This window comes from Thermobia domestica, chromosome 8 (genome assembly GCF_964235325.1).
Source record: "Thermobia domestica chromosome 8, izTheDome1.hap1.1, whole genome shotgun sequence".
Classification (NCBI taxonomy): Eukaryota; Metazoa; Arthropoda; class Insecta; order Zygentoma; family Lepismatidae; genus Thermobia; species Thermobia domestica.
The window spans coordinates 158,605,359-158,630,725 of NC_137461.1; the positions used below are offsets into that span (position 1 = coordinate 158,605,359).

Genomic DNA, 25,367 nt, shown 5'->3' on the forward strand with positions numbered 1-25,367 from the left:
AATTTCAAAATCCTTGCATATTACAGTGAGCGAACCATGTTATGCCAAAAGTATTAACATTTAACATTTCAAAGAATAAGAAATTATTATTGATTATATTTGTTATTCTGATTGATGAGGTGTAATGAGATGTAGATTGACATTTGTTTATAAAATAGTTCACCACAAAAATTACAGTTGTCAGATGTAGAAATAAAATGGCCTAAAAATATCAAATAATATTCCCCAAAAATCAAATATATTTAACATGATCATTTTCGCTTCATTTTTCATTCTCATATATTTCAGTGGCGTTTGTTTTCTCCCGAAGCTGACTCCAGAAGGTTATCGAGTAGTGATATTCAGATATCCGGAAAGTGCTTCGAACTTAGATTTGGAAAAATTGTTTTGGATAGCTACAATGGCGTTAGATTTATCATATAAAGTAGACAGTTTTAGAAGGGGTCTAATTGTAATCTTTGATCTGTATTATTATGGACTTGAGCACACAGCAAAATTCGTCAGTGCTCCCATCAAGAAATACTTCACTCTTTTATTTGTAAGTACACATATTTTCCTTTGAGTCACAATTGTATTATCAGATTAAAAGAAATGTTTAAAGTTAATATAAAGGAAACGTGCACTCGAGTAACGTTTAATTCTACTTTTGATTATTGTTCGAAATAATGTCACAATAAGACGATTTAATAAAGAAGTACGACAAACCGTCTAACACATAACGACACTATGACCAAATGACCTTCACCTTATAACATAGCTGCATGTAGGGTTGCCATTCGTCCCGGAAAATCCGAGACCGTCACGGAATCGAGATCTGCATTCCGTCGTCTCGAAAATGTTTCTTGGGACGCTTACATTTCCCGGATTTCAGAGAAGAAGAAAGGAAGGGAATATTATGGTTTCCTTTTTTCACAGGATTATGTATATAATTATTAGGGTTAGGATCTTGATGATTTTGCATTTTTTTCTGGATTAGTATAAACATTGCTCGTTGCGTTATAAATCCTATTTTATTAAAAAGAAGTAATTTAAGACAAACTTGTTTGTGCGTTTTTTGCATTTTTTGCCCATTTCTGTGCATTTTTTTACAGTTGTTTGGGCATTTTATGGATATTTAGTATTTATTCTTACCTTTAACTGCATAATTCTCATTTTTCTTATAAAAACAATAAATTAAAGCGCAATGCTTCCGCCTACACAAAACAAAATGCAAGGAAAATTGCTCTACACGATTGTAGTTCGAAGCCTTTCGAGTAGGCGTGGCCTATGTCCGCAGACTGCAGTCTCTGGCGATTAGTCACATGAAGCGAAGGAGCGAGAGTTCAGTGACCTTGGCATTCACTGTTTTGGTGAGCTGTTGGTAGACGCCTAATTCTGCAGTTTATCTGGATAAAATGCCGAAGATAAAAGAGAGTACTGCTTCCAAGCTTAAACGATTTGTGAGTGAATTTGGAGAGGAAAAAGTATTTACAACAAATGGAAGTGTTCTCTACTGCAAGGTGTGTGATACGGCAGTTTCAGCCGAAAGAAAATTTACCTTGAACAGCATGTTTCAAGGGACAAACACACACGGGGACTTAAGGAAAAAAAGACAAACACCGTGCAACAACTTCTCCCGCAGTGTGGCACATCCAAAAATGATTCTGTTTTTTTTTTTTTTTTTTCGAAGATTTGTGCGAAGCATTTATTTGTGCTGATATTCTGTTGAACAAAGTGGACAACATGACATTGCGTGACTTTTTGGAAAAATACACTTGTTAACTCCTCCCCAATTCTTCGACATCAAGGAAGAATTACGTGGGAAAAACTTTACGAGAAAACAATGCAGTATATTAGACAAGAAGTGGACGGAAAGAAAATATGGGTGTCCATGGATGAAACGTGTGATTCGGAGGGACGAAATGTAGTGAATGTTGTTGTTGGAGTGATGCAGGAGGGTGGGCCGGGTAAAACATTTATTTTAAATAGCGAAGTTCTGGAAAAGGTAAATTATTCCACGATCAGTAAGTTATTTGATAAATCAATACATCTCTTATAGACTTCCCACCCTTTTCCTTGTTCCCTTTCTTCTTTCCAATTATCGCAAATAAACTATGATGAAAAAGGCTAAAGAAAAATAAAATGCGATGGTAATAGAACGTTTTGGTTAAAGTCTTCAGATGCCGAAACGGAAGAGGCGGATCTGAGCATTTATAAAAAATTTTAAAATATCTCTTATGGCCTAATGGCGTCCTTTACAAAAACGTGCTGCTCTTTGTAACCGATGCTGCACAGTATATGGTAAAAGCAGCGAACTCACTGCAGGCGCTATATTCGAAAATGATTCACATTACGCATGATTCGCGCATGGTTGCCACAGAGTGGCTGAAGAGATACGTGTGCAGTTTCCTGATGTTGATAAACTCATAGGAAGCGTAAAGAAAGTGTTCAGTAAGGCCCCATCACGTGTAGCTGCTTTTAAGTCTGAGTATCCTGAACTCCTTCTACCACCTAGCCCCGTTTTTACCAGGTGGGGAACGTGGCTAGAAGCCTGTAAATACTATTGTCAAAACTTCGAAGCTGTGAAGAAAACGATAGAATCTTTCGACCCTTCCAAAGCTTCCGCGATTCGAACTGCACAAGAGATACTGGCCAATCCTGAAATTCAAGGTAAGCTTGTGTACATTCAATCTAATATTGGATTTCTACCAGGTGGGATTACTTCCTTAGAGAAAAGTGGAAAAAAGTTGACAACTTCAATTGACTCAATAAAAAATGCAGTGGAAAAAAGTTGACAACTTCAATTGACTCAATAAAAAATGCAGTAAGTGAATTAGAAAGTGTTTCTGGGGAAGTAGGACTGGTAGTGTCAAGAAAAATGACAGATGTATTGAAAAAAACTCAGGGTACCATGTTTTGTGTGCGATAGTGAACATTCTTTCAGGCAGAAAATTTGTACTGCCCAAATTAGAAAGTGATCTAGGAATAAGTGATATGGTCTATTTTGAATATGCTCCGGTGGTTTCTGTAGAAACTGAAAGAACCTTTTCAATGTACAAATCGTTATTTGCAGACAACCGCCATGCATTTCAGTTCGAAAACCTTCATATGATTTTTGTTGTTTATTGCAACTCAGTGTTACTTGCCTCTTTTGAGAAAAACACAATAGAGTAGAACCACGTACATATATATAGGTAATACACTAATAAATAGTAACGGATGATTCTCTGTGAAAGCATTTTTTTTTTCAAATCATAGTGCATTATTCTAGATTTTTAGTGCATAATTGCATATTTTATTTTGCGTTTTCCCCGCATTTATAGTGCAATAAAATCCTAACCCTAATACTTATTCTCTACAACTTCTGAGTACGGTAATTCCAAAGTTGTAAAAAACATTGAATACATAAAACATAGATTTAATTATGTTCACAATGTAACTAAATTGATTCTGAACGAAGCATTCGTTTCACTGGGCCAGGGACAAAAGGTTTAGAATAAAGTAAATATTTAACTAAAGAAGTTCTTTAAAGGGAGCAAAGGCTGCCAGAACATATTGCCAACGAATTAACCTTTAAAAAAAAAAAGAAAAGAAAAAGAAAAGAAAGAAAGAAAAATGAGAATACGACACGAATAGACAAAACGTGTGAAAAGAAACATCATATCCTGAATGAGGTAAAACAGACTCTGAAAGCCATGAAACATAACAGATCCTGAGAATTTTCTTAAAAAATAATTACCATGGGAAAAGTGATAAATCATCAGCATACGTTTGCATAACTAGGGACGAGAAAGACTTATTAAAATGACTGAAAATGTGATTACGTAATACTTGAACAACTCTATCTAATGGAAGAAAGTAAATTAATATGGCACTTCTTTTCGTTTTAAACATTTCATAGATACTCGAAACTTACATTTAGTGGCGTCCCGGATTTTCATTTTTGAAATATGGCAGTCCTAGCTGCATGTGACCAAATGACCTTGACCTTATAACATAGTTACTTGTTTTAGAGCGCTATTTAATTAGTAAATACAAGCAGGTAGGTTCAATGACTGTTAAATGATGCGTAATTTAAGATTATGTCATGTCTTAGGTGCAATGAAAAGATCATTGCAATGAACCAGAAAAAGACAAAAATATTTAGGAGAAACATTTGGTACGGTACTAGTTGGTAATGTTGAGACTTGAACAGTTTAAAATAAAGAGTTCAGTACAAAATATAATTAAAAATCATCTATATTATTTATATTTGCTATTACAAGTTTTCGTTTAAATTCACTCCATTTATATACACTGAAGTAATCTGTTATAATTGGATAAACAATCAGTATTATTGCCGAATGCATAGAATCTCTGGTTCGTTTCCCGGCTAAGAAAGCTTGTGGTGGCAATATCATATCCGTGGGTTTCGTAGGAGTACTCTCGTTTCTTCTCACGTTCTCACTCAACTAAGTCTTCCATCATCATTAAGTTGCATTATCATCGTTTCCCTCATTCTAAAGAGCATAATCGTGGTACGTTAAACTAAAAGATTTCATTTTTAAACATAATAAGTATTCATAGTTCCAATCTAGGGCCATAAGCAGCACTTTCATACTGAGAGTTCATACTATGAAAAACAATAGCTAAATTGTCTTCCACCTATTCAATACAGAAACTTATAAAAAATATAATAAAGTATAACAATTAATTCACTGTAGATTGTTTAGTAGAGCGTACGGCATAATATCAATTAATAATTAGCATAATTAGTAATGGAAAGTTTGTTCTTTTGTCTCCATTATGATTGTCGTAGAAATGTTTTTCATCTTTTGATGAATGACTCTTTGATGCAGCAGAACTAATTTATAAATAACTTCATTTAATATGAAGTGTGTTTCTTCACGTTTATACCTGATACAATACAGTAGCTGAGTGCGCGCCTGAAGGGGGGGGGGGCGAGAGGGAAGACTTGATAATTTTCCACTGCTCAAATAAACTGAGATGGTTTATGAGATTAATTCTACACATGAAAAATGATTACAAGGGTTTGATAAACAATATTGAAGTTACATGACACATCCATTCTCTCATACATTTATAACGGTTTAATACTCGAAAGGACATATCGCACTACAACAACGAAATCTTAGTATACTAGTTACGTACTGTGGTAGTAGGAAGCCATAGTTGGCGTGGGTCAATGAAAACTTGACCCACCACTCAGTGTAATCCACGACCACCCATTGTGACCCACTGACCGATCACCCACCGTCACCACTATAACCCATTACCCACCGTCACCCACTATAACCCATTACCCACCGTGACCCACTGCGGCCTCCAACCCACCGTGACCCATACTTACACACCACCATCATGATTTACTCCGACCCACCGCCCACCATGACCCACTGTGACCCACAGAAACCCATCGTCATCAACTCTGACACATGATCCACGGCATCTTCTTTGACTAAAGAATAAAGCAGTCAAGTCCTACCTACTCGAGCACTGTTTCTATTCTGTAGAAGAATATCTCGCCTGTAGTAAATAATGTTTAAAGTATATATATTTTGTATGTCTATAATGTAAGGTTTTATTAACTGTTATGTTGTTTTATATCGATGTATGTAAATTAGAATAATGAAAAATTGTACTTTTTTTTTACATAAATTTACAATATTTTAATATTGCATGTAGATTTAAATCTATACATATGTACACATTCAGTGTTCTTACGACGTGTCCAACTCATGCGTTCACGTTGTGAACAATTTGTATGAAAGAGGATGAAAATAAATACAATACAATACAATTACCGTTGTAATGAACAAGGCTATGAAATTATCACTAATCGAAGTTCGAATTTCGTCAATCGCTCAGGTATTGCTCTGTTACAATAGCGGTGGATCTCACCTTTACGATATAAAATGACAATGTGTCATGGGCAAAATTACGATTAATTTCAATTTCATTATCATATATAATTATTTCCTTGTTGAGTTATAGATATTTTTCAGTGGAAAATAGGATGAAATTTGAGTCTCAAATCAAGGTAAAGTAGACTAACATAAAGGAAAAAAAGGAAAATTTTGCATATAATTGAGTTTACAATAAAAATTTAATGTCTTTTTTTTTCTCATAACTATATGTCTTGATTGTCTTGTGCTCTGAACGCTCCATATAATAAATCCAAGCTTCAGCAATTACTATAATAGAAAGCAGTGGATATATAATGCAAAGCACTGTATTCTTTGTTTCTCAACTAATAATTGTTTCTCAACTAATATCGATCGTTTCCGATTACTTTTACAAATCAACCTACCACCAATTTCCCATATAAAGTGTCACCCCATAAAAGATTTTTGTAAAAAAAAAAAAAAAAAAAAAAAACTGAAACACGTTTTCTTTATTTTTAATAAAGAGTTAATATACTGAATATCAGCTCCTTAAGTTGAACGGCTTGTCAGATACTCAATTTTTCGCAAAAATTCGGCCCCCCACTCAACCCTTAGGTAGAATGAAAGCGATATGATAACATCTCAGTTGGGATTGAGGCAGGGTTGTTTTGTTTAAAACAAAATGTTTAAAATAAAATATTAAAACTTGTTTTAAACAATTTATTTTGTCCAAAACAAATTATGTATACGTTTTAAACATTTTGATTTAAACATGTGTACTTTTTAAGACTTGTTTTAAACATACGTTTATTTTTATTTTATTTTATTTTTGTTAAAAAGTCTGCCAGAGAAAGAAAATTGTCAAAAAGTGCTCCCATTCAGAAGACTATTTTCTTCCCATGTTAATGTTTTGATTTTTTCGTAGCTACAGCAAGCCAACGTGGTGATCTACAATTTATTTTCTCTCTTTTTCCCCCTTATTTTTAACGTATATTGTATTGTTTAAATGCTTTTCAGTTAACTTGCGAAAAAGTGTCGTAGTCTAAGGTTGGACTACTTGTAGAACTGATATTAAAAGAATATATAAAATAATTATCATGGTAACAATTTTTTGTCTTGTATTCAGAAAGCAAAGAAAACGTCATTTGCTAAATTGCGGTTCTGAAATTAAAATATCACGGCATTCGTCGATACAGTACATGTTGGTTCTCAGTTTGCGTACAACTTGGAATCATTTAACATGAGTTTTACGGGAAGAAAAAAGTACATAATTTGGAGGAAATTTGTTAAAGTAACTCAAACTTCATCAGATAAGAAAATGATCATACGAGCTCGTTGCAAAACTTGTAAGAAAGAAATGTTTGGTTTAGTTGAAAGAATGAATAATCATTATGAAAAATGCAATACTGTGAAAAAACTGGAAAATTAAACAAGTGGTAATAGTGTTGATCCGAAAAATGCTTCTGATGATTCTAACGTTAGTGAATCGGTTGAAATGTAACTGGAAACTTCAGATAAGAATTAATTTTGTACCATCATTTTTTTCCTTATATTATGAAAATTTTATTTCGTTACTCTTCCCTACCTCAATCCTAAATTTTCTTTAAAACTTTACACCTTGGCATAGCTTGTACGAAGGGACCAGTCGAGAAAGCGCAAGGTATGGCAGTCTCACGCGTAACTAACCATTAAAGCGTGACACTTATTATAACATCAGTGCCGAATGTCAGTGTCTGGGACAATTTGATCTCAATTTGTTCGTCTGTCTGTATATATGCACCATGCTACAGGGTGCAATTATCGGTCTTTTAACATTAAATTTTGAGGGTAGAGGCATGAGACGTCGGAATTTGCTGTATAGATTTTGACTGCGATCCGACGTAAAATTTCAAAATTAGTGATTCGGATCCCACTTTAAACAAAAAGCCCTGTCTCATATAGCCTTGCTACAAATGCAAGACTGTAATCAATCAAACTAAAACTAATTTTATGCGTTTCGAACAAACTTGGATTGCAGGATAAATTTGGCTCCAACTCAGTTTTTTATAAAATATTTTTAGAGCACAAGGGATCCAAGTCCATTTTCAGAAAGGTTCACATTTGCTCAGCAAACGTAGTATCTTCGTATCCAAGAGTCCGAAATAAATGAAACAAAAACATCGTGCAAGGATGTGGACTAGAGTTTCCTAGGACAACTGCTAGACAAAGGCGTTGATGGAATGGGGGAAAAGTTCTAATTTCCCCTCCTTTGTCATAAATTTAAGATATTAACATTATATAGTGTACGTTGCTGGGAATGATTAATAAGTCATAGTCAATCATGCATAATTACGTTACGTAAATGCATGGTATGTCAAAAACAATACACTGACGGAAAACGTCATATCTTCGCAACCACGAATCCGAAACGAAAGAAAAACTACGTGACAAGGTGCAACCTAGAGTTTTATATGATTGCCAGTAGGGGGACTCATGTTTAGAAGTCATCCGCCTCGTACCTTGAATTTCAGATTTTGAGGGTAGTAATGCAGATTTAGAAATCTATTGTTGAGCAAAGTAGAACAGAAAAAATTTGAAGTCCTTAAAGAATAAATATGGATTTTGATCAGTTATAATTAGAGATGCAAGGGCTTGGAAAAAAACCGGCTTTTTTGGAAAAAAACTCGGTTTTTTCTGCTTTGCTTTTTTGCTTCGGAAATTTTGGGCTTTTTTCAAAATACTGCTTTAAATTGATAAAACAGACTTTGTATCGCTTCTCTATAACACAAAAAATCATTTAATTAGTGGTTGATGCTGATAATAATATAAAACCTCGAAAATAAACTATGAATTTCGAAAAAATATTTCAAACAATTTTTCTTCAACATATTTACATTATGAATTCCACAGGATTAACCAATGTATATAATAAGAATTTTTTAACCTCCTATATACAAAAGTAAGCAGAGTTGGCAAGAACCGTGGCTGTTTTTGAAAATGCCAAAAACCCGTTTTTTGGGGGATGTTTAAACCAGGCTTTTTTGACTTAGATTTTTTGCTTTATGTATTTATATTACATATTCACAGAAATAGCCTAAGTTTGTTTCGCCTTGATGTTATTATGCAACAGCGGGGTTATGCCGGAAGAACTCCCATAAGCTTAAAGAAGTGCGGTCAGTAAATTTCTTAAGTTGAGAATCTCCCGCCCTAGCCATTGGGAAAATCCCGTCATTACTTGAAATGTAAGACAATAACGGATAAATCCTGTTATTGCTTTGCATGTAAAATTTAAAGGTCAACGTACCATAATCAGTACGCTAAAACTGAGGTATTAAATTACAAATTTAGTACCGGTACGTAGATATCATTGAAAGTCCAATCCAAGCTAATGTTGGAAGCTACGTAGGCAATCGATAAATTTTGCCAATTTCTATCAATATATTTAAGCAATATTGGCTTCTTTATAAAACAACACGCATTTAGGCATGTAGAAATATACAATTTGGTTTGTTTCGTATATTTAGGCTTAACATCCTTACGAAATACCGAGGTTATCAAGGAGAAGACTTTCGCTTAAACTGACATCCGAACCGCTACTTGGGTTACGCATGAAAGAAGGATTTTGGTTCGACCGAGAATTGAACATGGGACACCTTGATTAAAAGGTGAAAGGGAAATAAAACTATTTCAGGTAGTTTGATATCTGGAAACGTTACCATGAAGTTCACACGATTCGCATTTTTCATTCTTTTTATTTTTGTGGTTTAAACCAGTTATTAAAAAAAAAAGTTGGTGTAAATCAGCCAGCCCTAAAAGTAAACACTTCTTTTTAAAGAATACACAAATAACTAGCAAAATAGTATGTAGTATTTTTACTTCAAAATATTCCATATCCTCTTTTTGAAACAAAATAAAATTAAAATAAAACATAAGAGAAATACTTAGATTTATATGATACACTTAAAGGCTGCACATCTAGAGCTTTTGGTTCTGTATATTCTTGAAATTCTACAGTTAAGTTTTATAGAACCACCATCACAGTTTACCCAATCCTCAAGTTTTCTGAATTTTTAACAAGAGGGATTCAACATATCATTACGGAACTCCCCCCCCCCCAAAAAAAAAAGAGACTACGGAATATATTTAAGTTAAGCTAAATACAACTGCACAACAAACATGACTGAGTGATTAGCTTTTGCGCTTCTATCGGGAAGTCCGGGATTCAACCAGCATTCGACCATTCTGACAAAGCTTTTCTTCATTCCATCTGTGAATGTAGAAATAGTGCGTGTACTGTGAGTTGGGCGACTTCCTTTTTTATTGTTTTTAAATCGTTATTATTACTAATTACCAGCAGTGACGGTTTTGCGAAGGTTAGGGGGCGGTCTTTCGTACTGAAGCCCGTTCCCCAAAGTTACGGAATGTCTGCAACAAACGAAATATCTATTATTTATGCCTTTACTCATAAACTTTAAGCTCCCGTCAAATAAAAATTACGAATGTTTAAAAAAAACTAAACATTAGTAAGAAACCCTTCCCAAAATACTTTTCTAAATCCGCCACTGATTCTCAGTATAAAATGATTTTTAAAGTTGTATCCGGAACATTATTGCTAAACATATAAACGAAACGAAATATTAGTTATGCCTGTACTCATAAACTTCAAGCACTTCCCAAATAAAATTAGGACTTTTTAGGAAACGAAACAATCAGAAAAAAACCCTCCTAAAGTACTTTTCTAAATCCGCTACTGATTATTTGTATAAATTGGTATTCAAGGTTGTGTCCGGAAAATTATTGCTAAATCACTTCACAGCTACAGTATAACAGAAATGTGGAAGTACGGTTTGACGGATATATTGAAAAACGTACGCTTTGACGGATAAATAGAAAAACGGGCAAGTTTAACTTTTGCGCTAGAAGCTAGAGTACTAAAAGCTCTTAGAAATGAAACACGGATGACAACCTAAAATGATCTAGAGAAGAAAAAAGATGTCGATAACTCAAAAGTTAAAATAAAGTTAAATAGCCTCTAAAATTACCCTCAAATACTACATTCTTCATGTTAGCTTTAATTCGTAAAACATGTGCTCCATCCATCTTGATGGTGAATTTCAGAGCGAAATATCACATTCAGGTCATGGAATTTTTATCTAACTATAGAATATACTATAAGAAAGCTATTTAAATAGAAAATTCATGAAGTTGAAAAAAGCCAAAATTTCCAAAATTCTCGTTTTTTTCCCAAAAAAGCCGGCTTTTTATGTGAAAAAAACCATCGATTCAAAAAAGCCGGCTTTTTTGCATCTCTAGTTATAATCCATTACCATTGGCCGTAAGGAGCTATAGGCCTATATTGTTCTCTTATATATTTTTTGACCCAAGGATTCCAAAGATGACTCTACTTTCGAGTTTAGGGCCTGCTTAAAATTCTGGAAATTGGGCCTAAGCAACATTCCAGTTTTAATCATCTATATGTTCTCCGTATTTATTCGGTGTAAGGACTTCAAGCTTGTTCTTTTGGACTTCGCTTATTAAAAGATTTCTAAAACTGCCTTACTGTTCCCAAAATATGAAATTCAGGATGGGAATGGAAGCGGTTGCTCTCCAGTCCCACTGACGCCCCTGTTTAGCGGCTGTCCTGTGAAAATATCCGACGCCTTTTCACATGGTTTTAATTATATTTGTTTTGAATTCTTGACTGCAAAGATATTACGTTTTGAAATAGAATCCATTTGCTGAGGAAAACTGAACTTTATTGACAATGGATTTGGATCCATGGTGCTCTGAACGCCCCATACATTACCTTTCTTCAATAAATTATTGACTCAAAAAACAACCAATTAAATAGGCTTGCAAAAAAAAAATTCTAAAGTTACCACAACATGAAGTGTGCTTCAAACATTACTTTTTGAAAATGTATTATTTTAAAATAATTTTATTAGCATCAGTATTCTGAAATAGTAATCAAATTTTGCAACTAAAATCTCACCCGCCTCCACGAAACGTGTATGACCCTGCTATAACAAACTCCTATTCAGATGAAACTCGATTTACACCTAGCAATTCAACCAGGAGACGACAGTTGGTAAGCCTGTGGAACAGTGAAACAGCCATTTGCTGTGGATTTGGTACACAGAGAAATTTCGAGAGTAATCTCTACCTAGGTATTATTTGGAACATGTTGTGCAAGGAGTGCTATATATCAATGGTATTATAATTCGCTATGTGCATAATGTATTATTTCGTTATTTTCTGCATGTGAGAGGAAAGAAGAAAGGAGTCAGAAAACAGATGAAATCAACTGAAAATTCTAAAAATCGGAAGAATGAAGGAAATAAGTGTTTAAATCTTTGTCTTCATTTATGGATCTAGTTCAATTCCTGTCATTTGGACATTTTTCTTCTTTTCCTCAGGAGAAGATCTTGCATATCACACAGGGTATGGATTGAAACTGAAATTGAAGCACATAAAAATTTGTGACCTACGACGATTCGAACCTAGGTCCTATTGGTAGAAAATGATGCAGTAAAGGAAAGTATTTACAGTACCTCAGCCATGATGCAGTTACAGAGTCCTCATATAAGCTGATATGGTATGAAACACAATTCTGCAACAGTGCCTATAGCTTCACGTGTCTCTGATATTCAGCAAACAGGTACTCGAATCCGGACCTTTAGTGCGGATTGATTTCTCCCTCCTTCAAAAGATCATGAAAATAGCTATGTATCTTCAGAATGCTAATGGCTCCTAATCAGTACGACACTTCTATCATACAAGTGGTATGAGGCTATGGTTGGCCTCATGTCTTGGATGAAAGTGCTTCCTCTGGAATTAACCTCTTATTGCCTTCTTGATTCTCCAACGTGATCAATCTCTCTCGTGGTACCTGTTCGATAGTTTTGTACTCGGTTTATTTCAACCTCAACATAAAATTATAAGAATTAAAAAATACGAACTTATCAGTTATGCTGAGATAATCATGGTTCAGATTGTTTTCAAAAATCAGACCGAAAGCTGGAAAAGAAAGATTAATAACTTAGGAGCTTGAGAAATATGGGACAATAGAAAGACTTTTGTGTTTTATTTGACTACAAATACATAATGATGATTCAATACATAAAGATTGTGTGGAAAGAAAATCCAAAATAGGCATAATATCTCGTTGTGGCCTAATTTTGCTACACTCTCTGCTCTAAATTTTTCGAAGATAAACTACTGTGGTGGATATTGTAGGTGGATGTTCTCTATTGAGACAGGTGAAAAACGCTGTGGGTTAAATTAGTATGTTGGTGTGCTGCTGAATCATAAGTCTCAAGTGCGTCATAAGAAACCGAATGTAATGAAATATTATTATTATTATTATTATTATTATTATTATTATTATTATTATTATTATTATTATTATTATTATTATTATTATTAATAATAATAATAATAATAATAATAATGTTGACTTATAAGTGCTAGAATGAAATCTGTATGAGTGTAAGGGTGAGTGGGGGTATTTTGCGTATCTAAATGTAAGGCGCAAATATTGAATAGGTAGAGAAGTGTGGGAAGGTGCGTTCTCTAGCAAAAATAATCTAATTGTCAAATATGAAACAAAATATAACTTAATATATATAAGTTAACATATGAGCCAAATATATAATCCCTTGATATAAACATAATATGATGTGTGTACAATATAGAATAAATATGAAATATCAGGTAAATGTAGGATAACTAATAAATAATATTCAGGTATAGAAATAATATATGTACAAGGGGAGTCAAAAAGTACCAGGAATTTTATTGTGGCTCTTTATTACCAGGATATAAGTATACATTTACTTAATCACCTTCAAAGTAGGCACCTTCGGAACATACATACTTAATGCACCGCTCCTGCCATTGCTGGAAACACGGACGTTATTACTCTTTTGGTATCTTCCGCAGTTCAGCCGTTGCGTTCGTTTCGATATCTTCTTTCAAAAATGCATTTGAGACCCATTTTTAGTTTTGGGAAGAACCAAACATCCCTTGATGCTATTTTTTTTTTTTAAGTCTATGAGAGTCTCCGAAGCCGATTTTCCCCTATTTGCTAATGAACTTGATGGTTGAGCGTTGCTCGATCTGTGAAATTGCGCCAACTGACCACTACAGCCTTTTCCGTTCAGATACACTATTCGTACACTGCCTGTTAAGATGTGTTGATGCTTGTTAGATTCATAATTAGGCAACCTAAGAACTGTACTGTACAAGACTCATTGTGATTGCACCAAAAATGCCAAAACTATAACAACATTCCCAGAACTTTTTTGATTTCCTCGTATATATATGTTTTATATTGGTTACATAACATTGTTCGAGGAAGTGTTAATTTCAGAGGTGTTATTATAATTAACTGCTTTGGTTAGCAGCATTTCCTCTACTAAGCATATACCGCAACCTACATGATTGAGAAAGTTGATGACCATTACTGTACCAACTTAGTTAAATGAGAGGGGTTCCGCGAACTACAAAATGTGATACATAAGGAATGTAATTATTCAGATTAATTATTAAAAGATTGTCATTATTACTCCTAAATACTTCTAGGTATTAAATCTAAGGTTGACTAATGAGATTATGCTCGAGTTTCCGTTGATATTTTGTTTCTATTAATAGCAGGAAATTATCTCGGATGATTGTGTTAGAACACGGAGGCTTTCGCTGAAGTAATTGAAGTATTTTTTACTAATGCAAATCGCATTATACACGTGTAAGAATGGCGATGAAAATAAGTAGGTCATTACTACCTAGAAAACTTTGAAATGCTGAAGAAAATTCTATTGCTCTCACAGACTTTAAACAAAATGCAAAATCAATAATTTACTTTGGTTAAGCAATTTATACCGTGAGTATAAATTGCCAAATAAAATTAACACCAGAGAGGAATGATTCATGTTCAATACGTCGGTCGTTCGAATGAAGTTTCAACCGAAGAGAAAAGTGTTATTTTAATATGATTGATACTGGATATCTATAAATCGTTAACAAGAGTATTGACATTGAAAAAGCATTGGGTGTAAATTTCTGGTCAACCAGACCAACGAAAAATAAATCATCGTTCACTATCATAGCAGGGAACAGATACAAAAGATTAGGTTGTTGTAATTCCTTGTCGAAGCAAGAGAAATTTCTCTTCAAAAAGATATGCTGTGACACTTCTAATTTTATACCACACGGGAGAATGATTTGAACTGCGCCAAAATTTAAATATGCAAGCAAGGAGAAATTGGTTGCAACACTATTATTCCATAAAGTAACTGATCTTTAAGGGTGTGTTAACAAATAATGATGGTCATCCAACTCCATTATTTGGGCAGTTGTGACTGACACTTTGAAAAATCACATGAAGTGATAATTTCTTTTACTGTTTGTCATCCATGTCTATAGGTAATCCCTTTTGTCATTCTCGAATTCGTGATGACATAGTTGGGAATTTTGAATAAACCGATAAAACGAAATTGTTAATCACACATGTCAGATCTTGATGACAACAATAATCTTATTATTGTCTATTGTAGTTATTGTTGGTTGAAGGTTTACAATCCATGTTTTATATCTGACAACGAACATGATATCTCTTACTAAGAAAAATTCAAAATGTGAATTCTTTTTCAAAATGTGATCCCTTAGTTGCAAGAATGTATAATTTTCTGTGATAGAACACGACAATGTTGATATAGTGTCTAAAATGGCTAAAGCAAATTAAGATTGACTAGGAGTGGCTTAGAGAATAGATAGTTTAGCATTAAGAATTTCGTACGATATCATATTGGCATTTAATTTACCATCTCCACAACTCTCCATCGTAGGATCATATTTAGAAATTCCCAAAAATTTCAAAAATTAAGCCCTGATTTCGCAAAACTCCGAAATAAATTAGTAAGATGCAGCATTTGCTTAGAATCTAAAGTGTTAAAGGGCTGTTCTAGTCTTTTTCTTTTGTACAATGTGTGCCGAAAATTTATAATTTTTTGAAAATTATTCTGAATTTGAGCTTGAAAATTCGAAAGCTCTTGAGAAGAGATTTTATGAAAATGTTATTTCTTATTAATAGGTTTTGAACATGTAAAACTGTTTCTTCTAACTTTTCCTCCATTTGATGTAATGCTTCAACGGTAGAAGATTCTGCAACATCAAACACAATATCCTAAAAGACTTCCTACAGTTTCCAATAGTGGTCTCTTTTACTTTCTACATCCTATAATACTTTTCATTCCATACATGGTTGCGCATCAAATATTATTTTTCCATACATTGCAGGTTAAATCACTTGCTCTGCTCTTCTTGGTAAGTGTTCTTACCGTTACATGAATATAATTCAGGATTCTATTTTAAGAAACTTTTCAACGTGGTAACATATCAACAGTTTGGTCCGCTTACTTTTAATTTCAGCTTCATCTTTCCTGAAAAGTTAAATTCGTCCATTCTGTATCATTTTTTACAATGTGATATACAAGAATATTACAATTGAATGTTTGTAAAGCTGGAGACACCTCTAAGGAATTATACAAATACATTCTTACAACTTATCTACATGTATCGATAACACATATATATTTCATAAGCTAGATCATAGCAATAATGAAACATATTAGTTAAAATGTATCTGCTAGACATAAATATACACTTATATTTCATATACTTCATTGATGGAATATTCATATATTTTCTCTTCTTAACTTAATTCGCGTATTCTTAATTTTCTTCTTTTTCTTCTACTATTACTATTAAGTTCCCTAATAGGTTCACTGACAACAAAGAATGACCATAAGTATAGGTGAGAAGAGATATAATGCATAATTTATGTCATGTATCCTATTACCTATTACTATAAAATACATAAAATAAAGGATCTAAATTATTTTTGAAGAAATTAAAATCAAAAGATCAGAGTATTAATATTAAATTCATTACTAGCAAAACATTACCAATAGACATAGTACTCAAAAAACATATAACATTAAATAAAATATTCTTCTGCAAAGTAGCTCATTTGCTCTCACTTTTTTGATTTAACAAAATATTCATGCATTAGTTGTTCATAAATTATTTTATTTTTTACATCAAATACGCAAAAGACAATTTTGTCTATGGCATCTGGATTCTCTTCCAAGAAATTCCTTACTTCTCTTAAAGCAATATTTCATGCTGGTTCCTTGGGATAAAAAATGCTCCAGTTGAAATGGTGGGAAGGGTAACTGTATCAACATCATTATTCAGAGCGCTAAACAAGATTTTTTCATAACAAGACTGTAATGCCTTGCAATTTTCTCCTCTTGGACTAAAGGTATGAATAACATATTTAAATGTAAGATTCTATCATTCTGTAATAATACACGAGCCCATTTTTAATTTCCCAATGCGTTTACATTCTTTTGTTAATTGGTTACCAGCAACTAAATAAATGAACCTGTCCGTTAACCCTAATGGAAACAAATTTTCGTTAATTGGATTAATTATGCAATCACCTTGGCGCTCCACTATGCTTCCATGACATAATGCAACTCTGACATTAATATCTGAATTAACCTAAAATTCAGAATGAAAGTTAGGTATGTCCTTTAATTTGCTTTCACTGTAACATTCCAAACAGATAAATTCAACAGAAATGAAATTACTGATATTGAAATATGTGTAATTATTGCTGTTTAAATTTTTTCTTTCTCTTTATCCTTTCGCTAGGTCAGTGAGAGACTTAGATGTAGAAATTGATAGATATTCACTGGTGTGATCAGAAGCGTGTCGCCACGTTTTGCCTAATCCTCGTTTCACCTAACCAATTATCTGAAACTTTTATGACAGATAAATGATAAGATTTCAGTCCGCCATTTTAGGCGATAAAGGATCCTCGTTAGGGATGCGCTCGAGTCGAGACATGTCTCGAATCTCGACTCGACTCGAATTCGAGTCGAGACACACTTTGTAAAATTCGAGACGAGTCGAGACAAACTTATTTCTCGACTCGAATTTTCGAGTCGAGACACGAGTCGAGTCGAGACGGCTCTTAAAAATCTCGACTCGACTCGAATGTCTCGAAAATCTTTCTATAATTTTTAATATTATTTTGAAGAAAGTATTCACTCAGAAACAGCCTTGAAACCAATTCCAGCTTTTATTCCTTCAGGAAGGTACAGAACGCATAAAATTAATAGTTAATCTTTAAAGATCAAGATTTAATTTTCAGCTCAATTCAGTTAATTAGAACTAATAGTTAATGTCGTTGTATTTGGTTGTACTGCAAATATAATGATAATAATAATAATAATAATTGATTATCTAGTTTGTATAAAACTATTATCCGTAGTCTAAATCTAGTTTGTATAAAACTATTGCGATAAAGTGAACTTCATAAATTCTCTGAATGAGCAGTTGGTAGTCTATAGTAATTTAGCATAGTTATAATTATTGTGTTTTCGTTCCCATGAACGCAATAGGGTTACGTAACTTCTGGATTATTCGCTTGCCCAACTATTCTGAGGCTTTAATATGTTGCAGCATATTACGAGCTACGGATAATATATAATGTAACATTTGTTGTAAATCACATATTATGATACGAGACTATTTTACATAGTATATCTTATCTAATATAAATAAAATAAAGAGTTTGTTTGTGTGTTTGTCTGTCTGTCTGTGTGCGACCTGGGGACCAGACGAGTGGACCGAGAGTTCCCAAAATTTGGTCACGGGTACCTTAGTCCAGGCCCCAGATCAAGACGAAGCGTTTTTTTTTTTAATTTCGAACCAGGGGGGTCTCGGGGGGGACGTTTACTGGGACCGACCTGGGGACCAGACAAGTTGACCGAGAGTTACCAAATTTTGGTCACGGATATCTTGGTCCAGGTCCCAGTCTAAGGCGAAGCGTTTTTGTCAAAATTGGAACCAGGGGGTCTCAGGGGGGCATTTAGCGAGACATGTAGTAAAAGTAATCCAAATTGATCGACATTAGTGTCAAATCCATAGTTTTCACGGTCGCTGAGATCAATGGTGACACTTCCATCAGCGATGACTTGCAAATTCAGCTACTACTGTATGCGGGCCGGGTGTCAGCGGGTGAGGAATACCGAGACATGCATAAATAGCCCATATTGATTGATACTAGTGTCAAATCCATAGTTTTCACGGTCACTGAAATGAATTGTGATACTTCCACAGGTGTTGACTTCCAAATACAGCCCCCATGCGAAGAATGGGTATATTAAGCTAGTATTACAATAAATGGACTGCTTGGATGCCAAGAACTAGTACAGATAAGTACCATTCACTTCTATGAATAGGTATTTTTTAAAGGATTTTTGTAAACACTAAGTTATAAAACAATGAACTACATACAGTAGTTATAGTTTTGGTTCCCAACATAAAAGAAATATGGATTGTTCATGAGATATTGAACTTCAACTTTCACTCCTGGAAAATTTCAATTTTGGAGTTAGGCCACTTGGCATCAAAGCAGTTCGCTGTAAGATAAATACATTCCGCACATTAGTAACATAGTTGTTGAGGGGCCTTCGATTTCCATCCTCTCAAATGAAAGCTGAACGATTGCTTGATACATGCTGACTATATAGGAGAAATAGTGTATTAAGTTTTCGAGCTTTGGTGCGTATCCGTATTTACACTCTGATATAACTTTAAGTTCACACTCAAATCGAGCTAATTGCTTAATGCATTTCGAAAGCTTTTGTTTTTATGCAGCTCATTAAGGAAAATCTATTTCATAATCGTAACATTTATGTACTAAGAAACTATGAACGTAAAGTGGACTCGACCTAGCCCCGTGGCCGCTGTGACTCAGTGGCACAGCTATCACCCTTGGTGTGTGAGGACTCTGATTCTGTGTGTGTGTGTGAACTCCGCTGTTAGTGTACGCGTCTTTGCCTTGGAAGACTCGGGTTCAATTCCCGGCGCGAGCTCATGTAGTTCGGATTCCACGTTAATCAGTAGGTCTACATTTCATATATCCTCGCTGCTGAAAGAGACGGCAAAGTCAAAATCAACTCAACAATATATATGTGTGTGTGTTTATGTGAATTTCCTCGTGGCTGTATGGTTAACACATACGCCTTGATCGCGGGAGACTCTGGTTTGATTTACGGTGGAAGCTCATGAAGTTGTTACCGGTATCCCATTTTAAACTGTAGATCCATGCCTCATATAACCATAGATATAATATATATGTCTTTGATACACTTATTTTCCGACTTGGAAGCCATCGAAAATTTCCGGACACAGAGTCCCGTAGACCGAAAATGAGAAACATGGGTACAGAGTAAAACAGCCATAGAAATTTAAGCTTTTTAGGCTAACTTAATCCTTACATATAATGCAACTAGCTTGGCCAAGTTATAATGGAGGAAATGCTATCATTGCAACACTCTGAGAATAGAAAATGTTCGTCAGGTATTACTATCCCCCCTCTCCTGCAGAATGAAAACCCTGACTAAAACTCAATATATATATAAATATATATATATAAAACTATTTTGTGTAATGTAACAAACAGTGGCGGATAGTATTCATGTTTCCTTGCAGAGGTCCTTACGAGGGTTCGCTTCCATCTTCCTCTCCCCAAGAACTAAAATAAATTAAAAAAATTGCTATTACTTGTTAATCTTGTACAGCGGTGGACACTTCTAAATGGTACAGCCATATGGAGATTTACGGCTAAGGTGTACCATTTAGAAGTGTCCACCGCTGTACAAAGGACGCAATTAAAGTCCCAGTGTAACACCCCTTCACATTTAGATTTTTCCCCTGGAAGAAAACCAGTTATTATTGTTTCTTGATTTCTCAGTCTCACCTACATAAACATACGAATAGAATTACAGGATAGGACATGTTTAGATTACTTGCACGTGACATCTAACTATATTTCTCATCAAATGTGTCACAGATGAAAATTTCCGTTTGTACTGCCTCTATTTTCTGGTACATATGTTTCATTTATGTTATGTTGCTAAAATTCGTTAGGAAACAAGTTCAGAGTGCGCCTGTGTGCCTGACAAAACGTAAATGTACTGGATAATTATTTCTTCACTTTCTTCCAGAAAAAAAAGTAACCCATCTCATGTCGGCTAACAAAAGGAGGTAGCGGACCAAAGATAGCCGTTGTTTACCTAAGGTCGTTACACAGCAGGGGTTTCATTCAGTCAGAGGCAAAAGAAAAAATAATTTAAGGTTTCTACATTTGTTTTGAACTGCAATATACTTCTTCCTTTTAGTTTAAGAACCATTTCCTTCTCATTTGTCTGCATCAGAAAAAAAATGCAAAAAAATCACTAGAATGTGCCTATTTACCCAAAGTACGTACTAGATCACTAGTTCAATAGTAAAATCACTAAATCTAGTACGAAATCATAAATGTGGCATCCCTGGGTTGGAGCGAAAGTAATGGTTGGAGTAAAAACTAGTCATTATTTCTACGGCGTTCTGTTGTTGAATTCACAGAAATGTTCAAAAATAAATTCAAGAAGTAAAACACGATCCTACAAAAGACTGTTTACTTGCTCACTGGTTTTCGTATTGTGAACTGAAACTCAAGTGCGCAGTCATGTTGAATACTTCTGTCCCTTTCTACTTTACAACTTGAGGTGGATGAGGGTCAGGATATATATAGTGATATACCGCTAAAGGAGGTGCTTCAGTACAGAGTCGGAAGCGTTATGTATTGTTTATACTACTTACAACGTTACCCCCCACAGAAAATATAAATTCACCCTTTCTCCCTTCCCTTTTTCGAATACAATGAACCGACTCTTTTGCTGAAGAAAGATGCTAAAAGAAAATTGAAACATCTGTGTCTAAACTTTCTTTGAAGCGCAGTCTTTTGTATTTGTAAGGTTTTTCGAGTGTTTTCGAGATAGCCAAATTTTTTACCATGAACTCCTGCTGCGAACTGACCGTGAGTAAACACCCGATCTCGCTGTGCTCAATTTCTCTCGCACACGTCAAATGGGTTTGTTGTTTCCAAAACAAATAGGAAGTTACCTTGTGCTTTTGCATTTCTGCACGCACACAGGTACCATTGTTGTTTTAATGATCAGAAGAAATATCAAAACCATCCGATATATATGATACGAAACAGCTAACAGAGGGAGGCAAAGATAAAAGTAGGCCTATACCAAGTTTTCCGCGTGGTACCATTACGGAGAATAAATATTTGATAAAGTCACGTAGATGCGCTGAAACCTATTACATCTGTCCTTATAACTTTTCTGGTCTCATCAATTTCTCAGGAGAATTCGTACAACATATGTCCAAATTCCATATATGCTCTTTCTAAACTAATGAGTAAACTCATTAAGAACACCAACTGATATCAATAAACAGGAAAGAAAACAATACTTTATACTTCTATCATTTGGTACACATCTCTATGAAGCACAGCTTGTTTCTTTTCGAAATAGCTCCTTCGTGTCACAGCTGTGGTTAGTTTTGTTTTGTGTTAGGATGAAAGAGAGAAATGCAACATTTGCTTCGCGGTGAAGTTATATATATTATTAAGATGAGCGGTGATAAGCGAGGTTTAACAAAGAGTGCCTTTCGGATGCATAATTTAACGGGTAGTTGCAGTCCGTGTTGAGAATCGAACCAAAGCTATCTAAGACATGTTATGACAAATCCAAAAGGTGTGTTGTATCTGTGCAGTACCAGTTTTTCACGATTTTCAAAATGTTCCATAGCCAAAGAATAATCTTTAATTTCTGATATTTTAGTCGTCACAAATTACAATTTTATAATGTAGTCAATGTTTATAATTACTGGGCAGTTGGGCGTTTAAACTAATGACGTCATAATAAATTCAAAACCATAATTTTGAGTTGAATTGATTCTGAGTTTAACGTCCCGTTCAGCAGCGAGGCTATGTGAGACGTGGACCTACTGATTAACGTGGAATCCGAACCACATGAACTCCAACCGGGAATCAAGCCCAGGTTTCCCACGCCAAAGGCAAGTACACTAACCGTTAGCCAAAGGAGCTCCACCATAATTTTAGTGGGCGTTAAGAAATATCTCGCCAGTGCTTTTACAATAAACAAAATTTTATAAGTATTAAAGAATAGTGGTAAGAGATTTTATAATAACTCTTTTATTTATGAGATATGAGTATTTTGAAAAAAAAAACAACTAAAGAATAGGTTGGCGGAACCACAAAAGACTTTCTTATAAATACATACGCACCTTACTCACCTTTTATAATTGCCATGCTTACGTTCTCCATAAAAACAGAAATTCTCTTTTAGTGATACTTTGCACAAGATCATGAAGTGGGTTCAAATTTAATTAAAGGCAAAATACAATACAATAATCCACAAATATTGCCTCAAGTGAGTTTAAAGATTTCTAAACACTAGTGCGAAACCGGGCTCTGCCGTTGCGATCGATTTACAGGTCTTGAGACGAAAGTAAGAAGGGACTTACGCACACAGTAAGTAAAAACAATTAATATGCCTGTAACTTTCCCCCAAATGGGTGTATCTTAAAACTAACCTCACCATTATTTTTCTAATTAAATTCTAGCCCGAAATTATGTATCATATTACCCTATTCCCATTTTGAAAACTTCACCTTAATTCAAAATGGTGGATTTCAAGATGGCTGCCATCAAGGTCATATCTACCATACGACTTCCCCCCAGGACTTATATGTATCCACATGGTTTTTCTTCACTTTTCTTCATTAACGCTCCGTTTACAAAGGGTAGTAAGGGACTTCTGTAGTAATCTCTAATAACCACATCACAACTCTTAAAAGCTATTTAAAAAAATAGAAAACATGCACTATGGCAAAAATTTGTCATCACAAGTAATGATGCATACATGCCTTCTATCAGCAAAAAAAGTTTCATTGAAATTGGAGCCGGACATTTGAGTGATGTCCCTTGTGGGATGTGATTGAACGTGACGTCAGAGCACATCGCCCCCCTTTCCGGAATTTACGGGAATTAGGTGACCTGAGTGAGCACATGTGGTGCCAGCTCTCTCCAGCGACCTATCAAGGATCATTGTGTGTATGCCAAGACGTGTCGCCGTTTTTATCCATGCCAAAAGTCGACATACTGACAATTAGGTAGGTAGTCATGATGGTCTGGCTGATGTGTGCGTATATTTTAACTCGTACATTTTGTCTCGACTCGAATTTCGAGACGTCTCGACTCGAATTCGAGTCGAGTCGAGACAGAGACTGTCGAGTCGAGACACGAGTCGAGACAGAAACATATTTTCGAGTCGAGACACGAGTCGAGACAACATTTTCTCGAGACGAGTCGAGACAGGCTTAAATCTCGACTCGACTCGACTCGAATGCATCCCTAATCCTCGTTTGGCCTAATCCTCGTTACGCCTAAAATTGCGGACAATAAAAAAAATCACGGAAATTCAAGTAGAGGAAAATTACAAAAGAAAATTTCCTAGAAAGAAATGCAAATTTTTAAATTAATATTGATATTATATTAACCTGTGGTCACTATTTTCTAGCAGTTAGAATTAGCAAAACTCCTTTATATATTTACCATGTTCGTATATATAATGTGTGTGTGTCTATCTGTATGAGAGAGAGAGAGTGAGTCCGCCCGGGAGACAAAAAGATCACTACTATGCAATAAGGATGTTAGATTCACTATTTTAAATTTGATTGTATCATGCGTGTCTTCAACTCCGGATTATTCTTAACTAGTGTAATTAAAATTTGTTCAATTTTTACACCATCTCCGAGACGTAGCAATCTTAATCAGAGCTATGGACGTTCCGGTAGTATGTCAAACGAGTGAATTTGAATTCAAAAGTTATAATTTCACCAATGCAAATAAAAAAAACTAGTTGATTAAGTGCTTTGAGAAAATTCAAGTTGTAATGTATTGGGACGACAAAACTCTAAATGAAGCAGAGACGTATAAAGAACTGCTAGAGTATAAAGAATACTTGTCTATCTTGAGCTTCTTTCAGATGTGTTCTTGCACATCTGAGTTTAATGTACTTCAGAACCTTTTGCAATAAAAAATACAAATGTTGAAAGTAGAGGAAGAGCTTTGTAGTCATTTCCTGCATTCGAATTTCTAAGGTTTGAGCAAATACTGTACTGGGAAATATTCCAGTATCATGTGAAATTCACTTGCTACAAAAAAATCTATAACGGAACATCATATAACTAAATAATTACACAAATAGCAGATATGTTTGAATCGAATGAAATACCATGTTCAAGTGCACGTTACAAATTTTGTGTAAGGGTTATCTTGAGCTTCATGCATTTCCTTCCACTTTCTTCACCCCACCAGTTTTGTTCATTGTCATCATTACCGCCTCTCTTAGCCTTGGAGCATAAAAATGAGATTTAACCCAAAAGAAAAAATAAAATATTACGCTTATTTTCAATAGCGAATTCTCAGAAGTGTTGAAAGGAAAATGAGAAATCTATTATTTTTTCAGAATGAACGTCACTTTTATTTCCCAAAATTTTGTGTAAAATGAGTAACTAAAAAATAAAGTT

At 34.5% G+C, this 25,367-nt stretch overlaps 1 protein-coding gene and 1 long non-coding RNA gene across 2 annotated transcripts in view; one reads left to right on the plus strand and one right to left on the minus strand.

Moving 5' to 3' along the window:
* The first annotated feature begins 294 nt into the window (after positions 1-294).
* Positions 295-25,367, plus strand: part of LOC145691881 (alpha-tocopherol transfer protein-like) — a 44,562-nt gene continuing 19,489 nt past the window's right edge. The window contains exon 1 of the mRNA XM_081767190.1: positions 295-538. Within this exon, the coding sequence (XP_081623316.1) occupies positions 401-538 (138 nt within the window). The 5' untranslated portion in view covers positions 295-400. The remainder of the gene's footprint in view (positions 539-25,367) is intronic.
* The window catches only part of LOC145691882 (uncharacterized), a 61,401-nt gene continuing 49,685 nt past the window's right edge, over positions 13,652-25,367 (minus strand). The window contains exon 3 of the long non-coding RNA XR_014132576.1: positions 13,652-16,282. This is a non-coding gene — a long non-coding RNA (uncharacterized LOC145691882). The remainder of the gene's footprint in view (positions 16,283-25,367) is intronic.